General features: G+C 40.2%; 1 protein-coding gene across 2 annotated transcripts; it reads right to left on the bottom strand.

The window, feature by feature from the left end:
- Positions 1–368: 368 nt before the first annotated feature.
- On the bottom strand, positions 369–13,252 carry LOC119908381 (transcription initiation factor TFIID subunit 4B-like). Of its 2 annotated transcripts, XM_038726032.1 has the most exons (8): positions 13,107–13,252; positions 11,857–11,989; positions 11,377–11,461; positions 11,130–11,290; positions 10,003–10,133; positions 3,058–3,181; positions 2,353–2,409; positions 369–504 (listed from the first exon to the last, which is right to left on the bottom strand). In XM_038726032.1, the coding sequence occupies exons 1-7, from the start codon at positions 13,155–13,157 to the stop codon at positions 2,393–2,395; spliced, it is 702 nt and encodes a 233-aa protein (XP_038581960.1). In that variant the 5' UTR covers positions 13,158–13,252; the 3' UTR covers positions 369–504; positions 2,353–2,392. The 2 variants fall into 2 exon arrangements, with proteins under 2 accessions (XP_038581960.1, XP_038581961.1); XM_038726033.1 differs by lacking the exon at positions 369–504 and having other exon boundaries at positions 3,041–3,181.
- Positions 13,253–13,622: the final 370 nt, after the last annotated feature.

The raw sequence follows: 13,622 nt of genomic DNA, 5'->3' as shown, positions 1-13,622 counted from the left end.
TACTGTGGTACCTTTTCTGTCTTTATCCTTAACTTTGGAGGCACCCAGCTGGCAAGATATTGTTTTATCTTTCTTCTGTAGCTCTGCTACAGGACTCAACGTTTACATTAGCAAGCAACATGAGTCACAGTGGTTGTCACAATGCAAGAAACATCAGGAACAGGTTGACGTCAGGATGTTATAGTGGCACTATTTAAATGTTTGAAGCAATGAGAGCAACCTCAACAAATTAAAGCTCCCTATAATTTGCTTTTGTCCTCCTTTTAGAGGACACATTAAAAGCCTTCCAGCTGTTCACATGAGAGAATTGTAGCATCTCCTGGTAGGCCTTTAACGTAAAATATCTGCTGGAAGTGCTGAATTCTATGACAGAATGGAAACACCACACAGACCAACCTGGCTTTCAGTCTGCTCCAGAGGTCTCTTCTTGCGAGGCCCAATGGCAGCTAGAGCAGTGAGGTTGGCCTCTCTTTGCTGCAGCTGAGCTTGTTCAATTTGTTGTAACTAAAAAAGAATCGAGACAAAGGATTAGTAAAATACATATGCACAGCTGTTCACACATTGCGGAGGGCTTGTTGATAATGCCAGCGGCGGACAAAAAAATAAAAAATAAAACTACTTGTGGCGTGAGGTGTTGGAGGGGTGGTGGACTGCAGCCAATCACCTTCTATGCAGAGCGAATGATACGCTGCAGTCTGCCTTTGTCCCTGGCAGTGGCAGAAGCGTACCAGATAGTCATGGAGGAGGTGAGGATGGACAATGATGGTGGTGTAATGTGCAAAGGTGAGAGCACCTTTGAATGATCAACAGTTTATTAAGATCCCAGAACAGGAGAACAGTGCTGTTTAATCACCGTCGCATTGTTACACCAGCCACTGTTGACGTAAAAACAGACACCTCCACCTTTCGAGAGATCAGTGTCACAATCACAGTTGGAAGCCTGCCAGCTGCAGCACAGAGTCCAGTATCGATCCACACTTCTATGTCTCCATAAAGCATAGAACAGAGGATGAATAAAAGTCTGTTTTTCCGGCACGTTTCCCTCTCCACCTGCATTTCAAAGTTTCGGCGTAAAAGCTTGAATGGAAAAGTGAACTCATGAGATGTTTCCCTGTCTCTGACTCAACTACTTGACATGATGAACTACCCAGCAAGAGGGAGTTACAGTTAATTGAATTTTAAATCAATAGCCACACAAAGTTTGTTAAAGGTGGTTCTCTGTCACCAAACTCGCATTTTATGCACTACTACCTTCCACTGAGACCTGAGAAACAGACAATTAGTCAAGTCACGTCACTTTTAAAAGCAACCCACATTGACCAAAGTACTGTCCAGACCAGAGCATGTGGCTAAAATCACAAATCAAAGAAACAGAGACATAAACATTGTCATAGTTTATTGACATAAACAGTAACCCTAACCCTCAAGCTTGTGTGTATGTGAGAGTGTGTTTGTGTGTGTAGGTCCAGACTTGGCGAAGTGCAGTGAGTGAGGGTATGGTGCAGTGGCTGAGAGTGTGTGTGGGGGTGGCAGCAACAGGCCAATGTAAATGAACTGATTTTTTTTTTTTGTTTTAAAGAAACCTCTGGGAGCATGATGAAAAGGAAAACAAGCCGTTAAATAGACACACACCTATCATCTTCCTCACACTTCTCCCTATTCTGCCAGCAAATAACATTACACACACTAATGCATTACTAAATGAACAATTAGCAAATTTAGAAACACAGGCATTTAACAAAGTTCCCAAACAACACTTCTTTGTAGTTTACACTGGTACACAGAACTGAAAAATATCAGGAGCCTTTCACTACCTTAGTGTGAAATAAACCGGTTATCCACAGACCAATCCAGCCTCAATCCATAATCTTCATCTCTGATTCTTCTGACTGAAGTGCCAAAAATGTCCCCATGTAGATTTTGAACAACTTCTGTCCTTGGTTAATGCACCCAACCATGTATATAACTTAATGCTCTATTTTAATAATGATAATAATAATAGAAACAATAATTGCTGTAGTTAATTCTATTAAATTACTTCAATAATAGGGCAACACATACCATCAGGTAACACAAATGTGTCTATTGTCAAGAGTTTGTGTGATTCAATTTACATTAATGTGCAGTAGCACTCCCTTTACTATCTTGTATTACAAGATTGTGGAAAATGCTGGACATCACTGCTCCATGCCAATACTGGATTTTTATCACTAATGACACACACACACACACACACACACACACACACACACACACACACACACACGCTCAATTAACTAAAACCAGTTCTCTCTACACATCTTTTAGCCTGTTTTAGCTTGTGTATAACACAAGATTGAAACACATACACACCTCTTTGGCTCTTTGCTTGAGCTGCTGATGCAGTGGATCCTCAGTATGTGAGCGACTCTGAACACAGACAGATGATACATTTCATTTCACTTTGTTTCCATATTTTTTTCTGAAATTTGTCTTGCGTCCTATGATGTTCACTGTTTCACATATAACAAAAACACATAATTTAACCAGTTGACTTAGTCAGCAGCATTTAATCCTACACATAGCAGAAATGTCAACACATATTGTCGTAGTAGTTTTAAAGAGGTGGTATTATGCTCATTCGCCGCTTGGCAAGCTTTATGACGCGTTTGCATTGTGACGTCACAAGTAAAGGAAGTGAAGGGCTGGACTACAAACCAGCTGTTTTCAAGCAGTTCAGAGCAGAGCTTTCTGTGGGAGATGGGAACTCCCTTTGGGCTGGACTTTGGGCTTTTTCACTTTGCAAACCTGTTACATGCACAAAAAAAGAGATATAACTCAATAAAGGAGAGGGGAAAAGCCAAAAAGCAGAATACCACCTCTTTAATTATGACCTAAAAGGGCACTTAAATTTCTACAAATGTCTAAAGAAACTTTTAAATCTAAACTTCATATCATAAAAACAACCATAACCAAACCTTGGTTGTATATCTAATGTCTAGTTTCTAATAGAAAAAATGGTAGTTTAAGTCTTGTTTCAGTCAAACAAGAGTAGGGCTACCTTCTAGCCTAGCTTACTCTGGCCAAACGCAGAAGTCTCTCTCTCCTCTTTGTCTTTCCTTTTCTTCTTCAAACTCTCCACCTCCTCCAGGAAGCGAAGCTGGGAGCGTACATCACTCACTTTGGCATGCCACGGGTCCTCCTGTTGCAACACACACACACACACACACACACACACACATCAGTAAGAATGAGGGGTGGAGCTGTTGTCATGCTTTATTATGATTGGCTTTCATGCTTATTGTGATTTTATTTTTTTTTTCTTCTGTTTTTCCTGGCTTTATTACCGAAACACGTATTGCCCATTCATTTGAAAAGGATGACATGGTTTTTGGATTAAGATCAGTGGACTACGATCCACCCGGCCCAAACTACCGGACCAGGCAGCACGATGGGTGCGGTGAACGCTCAGAGGAGAGAGTCGGGAAAGGAGCCATGTTGGCCCAGCTTGGACTTCAGGCTGCTCCTAAAGGTCCAGACAAAGTGGGACTTATGTTGGCCAAGGAAACGGAAATCAGAGACATCATTACAGAGACCACCGGTCGACCAGCAGTGGGCGGCAGAGGCAGCTCCTGCTAAATCTCCAATGGGGGGATTGCTGCGAAGATATCTAAAAGGTGACAAGTTCAATGGTCTAAGTCAGCTATAAGACAAGGATTGTTCCTTAGGCTACATACTGTACAGCACTCATGGACAGCTACATCCCGAGGTTCATTATCAATGTCTACAATGACTGAACAGTCCACAGTGATCAACTTCAGATGGGTTGCTGTTTTTCAGTTCATCCTCAAAGACCTTTGGATGTAAACGAAACTACATTAGCATTAATGAAAAAAAATACTCTCACAATCATCTGATTTAGCTGTGACAAACCGTTTTATTTAGGTACAACAAATCCAGAATAACGCGCAGTGGCACTGGGGCTGATGATGTGCAATTAATAAAACTAGTACAGTATACACTGTTCTCCCATGCTCTATAGTCACACAGTAACAACAAGCTATGTGTGTTTCTCCCACTCTTCTTCTGTATCTACACATAAACAAGAAGGCATCTAAAGGATAACGTAAAAAGATTATATAATTATTATTATATTGGTTGAATTTTCAGCCTGAATGTACGTTTTGTTGAAACAGCTGATAGTAGGCGGACTGCTGAGTTGTTATCACGTCACAGTGGCAGAAGCGTAGCTCAGCTGCTGGGCGCACGACGTAAACACACAAGCCAAACAGATTGCATTGCAGCGCCCGCAGCTCGAAAAAAAACTGCCTTTACTTGAAAGTCTATGAGAGCAATCTGGGCCATTTTCAACCAGACTGAAACTCCATGGGACTCCATGGAACACGACTTTACAGTGATTGGACAAAAATATTCAGAGGCAGACGGTCTGTCAAAAAGTGTCACAGTGTTGTAGAAAGTGTGAGAAAAATCCCCTGCCTTTCTCGGCTTGGTGGTGTGTCGCCCGATCGCCTTAATGAACAAACCGCCCCTGCTGGGCGGGCGGTCAGTGGACCGAGCGGTCAGCGTAAGACTCCAGCAAGATGAGAGGAGGTGGACTGTGTTTTATATCGATGATGAATGGTGCTCAAACACAGTCAAAGATGGACATTAGTTTCTTGTGAATTAATATCTTGTTGCTACTGTTTACATTCTACCAGACGCACATTCAGCACGTACTAGCTTTTATTTTATATAGTTGCAGTGTTTCCCATACGTTTTATTTTTATATTTTTTTATTTCTGGCGGCTCACCACAATATCAACGCTGACCACCACCGTATTTGATTGCAGAGCGCCATAGCGCATTCGTGCAGCACATCCTCTCGCTCATCCTTCTCTCTCTGTTTTGCTCACCCGTCCTTCTCTCTATCCCTCATGAACACAGCTGCCCAGGAGGGCTAAGTTAATGTTACAAGACACCTGGGTTTCGAGGCGAGCACGCTGTATACAGCTGGTAGTCAATTTCGACTGCACGTAAATGTGTTGACCATGAGCAGAAAATCTGCTGAAAAACACAGGAGCTATTAAAGTCCAGGAGTTTATAACTACATTAAAATTAAATAATTTATTATTATGGTGAAAAGGAGCCACAGTCACATTTAAAGAGGTTACTTCCCCAAACAAAGACACAAAGAAGAGGGAAGACTAAATCATGACTCAGCAGGGGATGATATGAAAGTTGATCTACAGGAGAAACAGGTCTGATAGCAGCACAGAATGAGCTGCATTATAGTTCAGTTACAGATTTTGAATCATCACCTGCCACCTGAATTTTGTGTTTGTGTTTCTCAATCTCGTGAACCCGAATCTCGAATCTTGTCTTGTCGGTTAAGTGTCTCGTCACACCCCTAGTTTTCACTATCAGATCACATACTATTGCCAATAATATCAGGATTATTTCAAAACAATATCTGGTATTTATCCGTTTGTTTATTTTCCTTAGTAATCCCTCATTTATTATTAGGTATTTAGCAATAAAAAATGCCCTCATTTAATCAGTAAGAATGTGCCTGTGTGTTTTGTTTGAAGTAGGTCAATCTATTGAAAGAATTTAATTCCATAAGAGACTGATCAAAATATGAATAAAATTTTATCTAAGTATGTTTTAATTTCCCATTATTAATATGGTGGTGCCCCAGACGAGTATTTATTTGTCGTGTGTAAGTAGTGTTTCTCCTACGCGTGATTAAAGGGGTTAGTTAAATCTCTTTTTGTACTAATTCAAAACTACATATATCAAGAATCAAGAACCCAAGTAGCATTAGGTCTTTTGTTCGGGTGGAGGAGTGAAGGATGCTTATTATTTTGGATTATTCAGTTTGCTACGTACATTGAAACAAAGGCATCCAGCCTCATAAGTAAGTAGTATGTGTTAGGAGGGGTAGGCAGGTATAGACAGAGGTTGGGACACTGCACAGGTGCTGATATGAGAGAGGCACTGAACTGAATACACATTTACCTTTATCTCTAAAGACAGTTACTGTATCTGGCCTTGTGTGTGTTGTTCGCGCTGTCAGGAGGTGGTGTGAGAGTAGATGTCCATTCACTACTACTATTTATCATTACACTTGTGTTTCACTACTATGTTTTCAAAAAACATTTGCTGAAGCACTTCTTTTCACCCTCAAGTGTGACAAGTGTGACAGCATGATCAAAAACAAAGCCGCCTTAGACGGACACAGCCTTGTGTCAGCTGTACATGTTCCCAAAACAGCTTCACAGTGCAGAGTTAGATATTTCCAAATGGTAAGTTATTGATTTGTTACAAAGTTATATTGTGCACCGTCTCTACAGCACAGTAACAATACGGTGGACGTATTTCAGGGTTTTTCCTGGCGCAGAATGGGCCTTTTGGGGGGTGACTTTGTGCGACAGTACGAATGATGGGTGAGTAAAGGCAATGACTTAATGACCTAATGACCGAAATCTATGCATTATTTCTGACCATTTGATAAAAAAAACATATATTATATAACATTAAATAGAAAGTATAATGTTAGTATAATATATATTTACAGGTTACACTTTATTTGGATAATCTGCCTACAGATAGTTTATTAATCACAAAATTATTGTGCAAGAAAAATGGTGCTCTGTCATTGATTTGTTTATGCAAATTAACTATGAAAAAAACTCTGCTTACAGAGTTAAACATTTCTAAAGTTTGCTGTAGTGCCTCAACCTTTTTTTAATGTCCCGCCTCCTCCAGGCTGTGATTGGTTGGTTAACGAAAAGTGACTTTGACGCGCCACTATACACACGGCTGCATGAAAGGCTCCTGATCTCCCTGCGGAGATTAGCAGGCAGGAGAGAACGGGAACAGGTGATCGTCACGTAGTGCCTAGAAAACCTGATGTGGAGAGGGAAAAGGAGCGAACCACGCTAAAGAGTAAAATGTAAATGTGACAGTAGCAGTGAATACCGATGCACTTGAAGCACAAACGGCTTTTATATTGTGTGAAATAACAGGAAGTCAGTGCCAGCTGCATGTGTAAAGTACAGCAGCTGTGGATGAGAAGACAGGTGACTACTGAAGTCAAGACGTTGTATTTAAGTTTATGTTGTGCTTGCTAAATGGCAGTTGTTTGATAAATTGCTATTAAAACACATTCAGAGAGGATTTGAAAGGTTGTTCCCCCCCACCCAATTTTGATCATTTTGGCGCTGAGGATTTTCCTTTGGCGCTCGCTAAAACCTCTTTGGTGGGGGGCAAAAACTTTTCTATGGAGGAAAAACCCTGCGTATTTGTCACTGTGTGTACTGCAGCTCAGTGTGTTTTTGAGGTTGTGCCTGACTAACAGCTGGACGAGCTATCAGGAGCAATGTTTTCTGTGGGAGATGGTAACTGCCTTTGGGGTGGATTTTGGGCTCGTTCCCTTTGCAAACCTATTACATGCACAAAAAAGATTTAGAACACAAAAGTGAAAAAGACAAAAAGCAGAATGTGATTTCTTTAGCATCTGCCGCACAACTTGAATGATCACATTAAAAAACTGAATCTAAATAGAATAGTTTCAATTTGTATTGTTTAACTTGAATAATGGCATTGAAAACGTGAATCTGAATTGTATAATTTGAGTTGTAACTGAAAATATATTTAAGCCTCACTAAAAATTCAGCTCTGTATGTACTTTCACTTCTCTCAATTCGAATTCACTTATCTCATTTCAATTTCAAGCCACAAGATTCAGTTTCAAGGTCACAGACAGTTCAAGGTCCTTCAGGAAGAGCAACTGAATTCAGTTTCAAGTTTATTGGAATTCAGTTTCAAACTAATAAATTCAATTTCAAATTATTCTATTCAGTTTTTCAATGCAATTATTCAAGTTAAACAATACAAATTCAAATGTATAATTTATAATAATATTAAAATTCAGTTTTTTAATGTGATGATTCAAGTTGAGCAATTTAAATTCTGATTCTACTGACACAAATATCAGCCCATCGCCGCCAGGTATACCAACACTGCACTGACTAGTACAGAGTCGTAGCCCGGTCATTGACGATCTCTGATACTAATTACACACACAGTCTGATTATGCATAGGTGTACAAACAAAATGGCAACCCACACCCGCTTGTCTGCATCATGTTATGTTATTGCTCTGGGCTACATTGTCTACTAAGGAAATGCTGGATCCTTTTCTCTTTAACACCATATGGACGTTTCTTGTTATAGCAAGATAGACTTGCTACAACAGGAAAATGTTATTTTCAGAGATCTGTTGATTGTTACTTTAAGAAGAGTTTGTTCTTAAAATTAATATTTTGCTAACTAGTGCAAAAATAATGTGGAAAATGTTACAGTGGATAACAAAGGATCCTGTAAAAATAGTGGAAGGTTTATTGAAATAACAAAGAACTGAGTAGGGTTTCTTTCGTCATGGTGGCAGAAATGACGGGCGAAAGTAATAAATATTAAATGACAAAAGTGTAGTTGATAAAAATGCATGTGAATGGAAAAATTAAGGGGTAAAATGGATGTGAAATGAAAAATAGTCAATATTCAAGTGATTTGATTAATTTAAAGTTGATTAAAACAGTAGTGATAAAATGAAAATATAACCATTTTGCATCAGTTTTATTTATAAATCATGATTCACAACCCAAAATTGGCATTCATTATTTAAAGAATGTAGCCTCAAGGAAAGTAAATAATAAAATGGAGGTGATGAAAATGCATGTGAATTGAAATATAGAGTGGTTAAATTTAAGGTGGATTGAAATATAAAGTAATAAATTGTCAACTGATGTGATAAACTTGATTTACCAGTCATCATTCACAACACCCAAATGTCATTCATCGTTTACCGCATGTAATTTGTTACTTGCCGATTAAACTGTCAATCACAAACCATGCCCCCTGACATATTGATCAAGTTTTTGGCTCTCAACTTGTCGGCCTCCGAGGACGCTGCTGGAGCTGGAGCAGCCCAGCTGACCAGAGGAATATTATGTCGTGCTTTGCTGTTAATTGTACAACAGACTGCCCAAGAAGCCACTGCTCCAGTTGTATCGGTGAGTGAAATTGTAGTATTTCATTGTAGCTACAGGTGATGCTTGGTGGACAGGAAGAACTCTGCACCCCCCTCAACACTTCCATCCCCTTACTGTAATGGTACTGGCATGTCTTTTCTCTCCCTGAACAGTCACTCGTTAGAGGAACAAATCTAACGTTAGACTGTCGATGTGGCAAGTTTAATGTAAACACTGTATAAAGTCAGCTAAATAACAAGGTTGATCATCACTTTCCAACTTCACACGCGACTTCTTTGAGCCTTTAGCTCCCAAGTATTGTCACCCCTAAATTAACTTCTCTAATACGTTTTTACTTCTGTGTGTGACTCTCTAAAACCTGGTCAGCATACCCTCCCGTTCAGTTAGCATCAGCTTGGGATCGAAGCTTGCCGACAAGTTGAGAGCCAAAAATGACGATGAACGACAGTAGGGTGTTGTGAACGATGAATGGTAAATCACGTTTATCACATCAGTTGACAACTTATTACTTTATATTTAAATTCAGCTTAAATTTAAGCACTCTGTATTTCAATTCTCATGCATTTTCATCACCTTCATTTTATTATTTACTTTTTGTTACTTTAACCCCTGAGGCTACCTTCTTTAAATGATGAATGCCAATTTTGGGTTGTAAATGATGATTGATAAATAAAAGTAATTGTTTTGTTTTCATTCCATCACTACTGTTTTAATCAAATACACTTTAAATTAATCAAATCACTTGAATATAAGCATTTTATTTTTCAATTCACATACATTTTCATCACCTCCTTTTTTAATAAAGTAATATTTGTTATTTTCACCCCTCATGGAGGAAAAACTCTGCCAGACATGAATGACTGTTCTGACATCATTTTTCTAAGTGAGAATAGATAAATCACTTCTTCATAGGGCAATATGGAAGTAAACCACTGCCGCTGCTTTGGGTCAGGGTCAGACTGCTGTACCTTCAGGCCTGCCTTGCGGTGTTCTGCCATCACAGTAAGCTTCTCCAACAGCCCACGGAGACACTCCTGTGTAGCATGAGAAACCAGAGCCACCACCTCTGGACCGACATCAGTGACTCCCAGCGCCTGTCCTAACACAGGAAATACAAAACATAGCATCACAACAACAGTCGAACACAAAGGCACATTACAGCTAAGCTTGTCTGGTGCATTTTCTAGGAAATCAAGTAAAAAAAAATAAAAAATGGATCAAATATATTTACTGAGGGGGTGGGAGGTCCGATTTGCTCTACCTCTGAGCAGGGAGCTCTGGTAGTAACAGTGATGGAACGATGTGTGAAAAGCCACAGCCGGCATCCCAGTGTAGTTTTATATGCAATTTTTATTATCTGTCACGGCGCTGGTTCCAGGAAGCCAGATCGCTATGTGAAAGCTCACAAGGTTGCAGGATTATGCCGCAAACTTTTGCTTAGTATGAATGAGAGAATGCGGCATGTTGGCAGATCTATCTATTGCGGGATCCCTGAACGAGGTCTTTGGCTGCATTCACACAAAATCCAGCAATGTGGCTCCTTCCTGCAGGGTTGTATGGGGGTTTGGCCGTGGTTAATTGTGGTTTTGAATGTAACCGCCGTGAAACAATCATAAAATAATGTTTTATTTCTTTGATTCACTACTTTGTTCTCTCTCATCACTTTTTTCATTCACCCTCTTGCTCGCTCGACCATCACTGCTATCACTCTCTCTCACACACACACACACAGTCCCTTCTCTAGTGTCCATCCAGTTCACACAGATGAGGGGGCCATCTCCCTGGATCCATCTTCTTATGGCATGAAGTGCACTATTACTGTGATAAATACACTTACCCATCTTCAAATGAATCCCTATTATTTTGGTATTCCTCTACATTGTCTGAACCAAATCCATCAGGCTCTGAAACTATCGGTTAGCTTCACACAAAATGCAGATGGACACATGGACCCACCAATTACTCATGGTGACAGGTAAACTAGCTCTCCTCCCCCGAGCTTGCTGTGAGAGTCGGACGAGGTTATACAGACCAGAATCTGTGGTAAATGTTAAATGTTGAGTCTAGTACGTTGGACGAGGTCCGGTGCTTGTACCTGTATGAAGGATTCGGCTGAGCACAGGGTTAGGTGAGAGGAAGGGCTGATCCTGACATGACTGAACCACAGAGCCAACCATGGTGGTCAAGATCCGTGCATTCTCCTCTTTCAGGTTGACTCCAGCCATGGAGGCTACATCATTAATGTCATCATCTTCTCTGGGAAACACACACACACACAATTGTTCAACTTGAAACCCCTCACACTTAAATTTGAGTGTAAAGAAATCAACTCTATGCATTACTTGTAAGATCCTGAACTGTTCTTGAATGTAAATGTAGTAGAACGAGGCGGATCCTGCTTGAAAGAATGTTTCATTGAAAATGTTCCTATAAAAAGAGAAAACAAACAAAGAGTAGCATTTCATTTAGCCAAGTAGGCAACGTTATCTGGATAACAACATCTACACCTGGTATTAATAAGCATAAGCAATTCTGTCTGCACTGTCATTGACTTGATGTAGTCTGGCAGATCTAATTACAATGTGTTCTTGTGTGTACATTTACATCTGTATAAATATGGTTAATGGACTGTACTTGTATAGCGTCTTTCTAGTCTTCCAACCACTCAACCAGGTGTAAATAGGATCTACAAAGTGAGTTTAACAGGGAAAAAAATGGTGCCCCCTTTTCTATATAAATTCAATCAAGAATTGGTTTTGAATCAAAAATTGATTCTGGATCAAATCGTGACCACAAGAATCCGAATTGAACTCCAAACTCACCTGCTAAGTGTTTTCCTGACTGGATCACTGTGTGTTTGGGGGAGGGTCTGCTGCTTTTAGATATGTCATTTCTGGAGTGGGCTAATGTTGTCAAACCAGGTCTCAGAGTCAATCCTCGAGGCAGCTGGATAACCTGCATTTTAAGGGCAATCATACTGCATCAGCATCATCAAGCATCAGTCCCAAATGTGGCATGAACAGTACTGTGGAAAAGCTGTAGGCAAGTATGGACAAATTAATTAAGAATGCTTTCAAAAATAGACTCCATGATCCTAGATAATAGATTCCATTTATCAATTTAATTAAATTCTTTGTTCAGGGTAAACTCTAGAGTTTTCACTTAAGTCAATTCCTAAAATGGCGCCCTGCTCTCCACCTGCGACGTGTGGCACCGCTGTGGGACAGACTTGGACCACCTCTGCAGACTGCTAGGTACGGCTTGCAACGGGGGGGCTTAGACCCCACTAGTGTAATTTTATTTAATTTTTGTTTCTTTCTTTGTTTCAAACAAACCCTGAGTCTCTCTGTCTCCTCCCTCTTACAGAGCAACGCTGTTTCATTTCTTAATCGATTCAGTCCATATAAAAGCCTGTATCAGTGCCAGTGTTTCCCGTTTCTTGATTTATTTGTGCCACACTATCAACGCTGACCGCCACATATTAATTTTCGATTTCTTTACCATTTAAAATAGGTAAAATCGTATTTCATTGTAGAGCCGCGCACAGCGCAAATTCGCTCAGCCCCTCCCCTCACTCGCTCCCTCTCTCCCCCTCTCTCAAAAAACACATTAGGCCCTTAAACACGGCTTTATTTTCTAGGAGTATTGCACCAATATGCCAACTTTCTGTGCTGTATGAAAGGTATGGAGCTGGAAAGGGGTCCGATGCAATGAAAACACGATCATGGGCTGCAGGAAATCTTTTTTACTGACTTCTGACTTTCCGCGAGAAGATTTGTGAATCAATTCGGAGTTGACTGGTTTGTATCATAAACACCGCTCTACAACTTTGTCCAAACTATTGCATTCAAGTAAATTGATAAGTGTATGTGTATGTTCTTAACACAACGCTGTCAATGTCAGAGACCCATCTTCAAATAAATTATTAGCAAACATGTATGGCGCCTAACTAGTTAGAATAAAGCTGGGTTGTCCAAGTTAGCACACTGTACATAGCTGCCACTCAATATCAACAGCACCCCCCCGTCAGTCCATTGGAAACACTGAATGCGCATTAGTTAGATTTCATTACCTGCTGGTTTGTATTGCATTTTTGACCTGTGTCAGTGCTGGACTGCTTCATGGTGGAAGACAGAGTGATGGAGTTGTGGGTGGAAGTTGAAGCCTGTTGGATAAATGATTGGGGGTCTGCAGTAAGGCGACGAACCGCAGGAAGACTTTTCTGGTAACAATGAGGAGAAGACGAAAGGAAAGACGTCATGTCATCAGCCAAATTCCCTTGAGACATTTGTATAAGCTACTTTGAGTTCAAATTTATTCCATTTTGTTTATCAAAACAATGATAAGAGCTAAAACCAGTGTAAGGGAAAATGGTAAGCAGAGTCATAGCTAAGCAGAGTCCAAACATTACCAACTAGTCTCAGAATAGCTTTGGTGAAAGAATACAACACATGGCAAGCATTGTTAAAAGTAGGGATGTCCCGATCTCCATGTTTTTCGCCCTGACGCCCTATCAGAGACTCACTGAAATAATAGCTGTAGCCTTCTAAATTTGGCCCACCTTCTTTTTACAACCTACTTAGTCCAA

This window comes from Micropterus salmoides, unplaced genomic scaffold (genome assembly GCF_014851395.1).
Source record: "Micropterus salmoides isolate LMB-PRFRI ecotype aquatic unplaced genomic scaffold, ASM1485139v1 Ms_hic_scaffold_1767, whole genome shotgun sequence".
In the NCBI taxonomy this organism is placed as follows: Eukaryota; Metazoa; Chordata; class Actinopteri; order Centrarchiformes; family Centrarchidae; genus Micropterus; species Micropterus salmoides.
This window is presented reverse-complemented; position numbering and strand designations above follow the sequence as displayed.

What these genes read in the sequence shown, in the direction of transcription:
- LOC119908381 (XM_038726032.1), bottom strand. Translation starts at nt 13,157, where the DNA reads ATGAAGCAGTCCAGCACTGACACAGGTCAAAAATGCAATACAAACCAG. An exon ending in GTCAGGAAAACACTTAGCAG is followed by an intron (nt 11,462 to 11,856) that starts GTGAGTTTGGAG and finishes CTCTTTTTATAG; the next exon opens with GAACATTTTCAATGAAACAT. An exon ending in ACCGCAAGGCAGGCCTGAAG is followed by an intron (nt 3,182 to 10,002) that starts GTACAGCAGTCT and finishes GTGTTGCAACAG; the next exon opens with GAGGACCCGTGGCATGCCAA.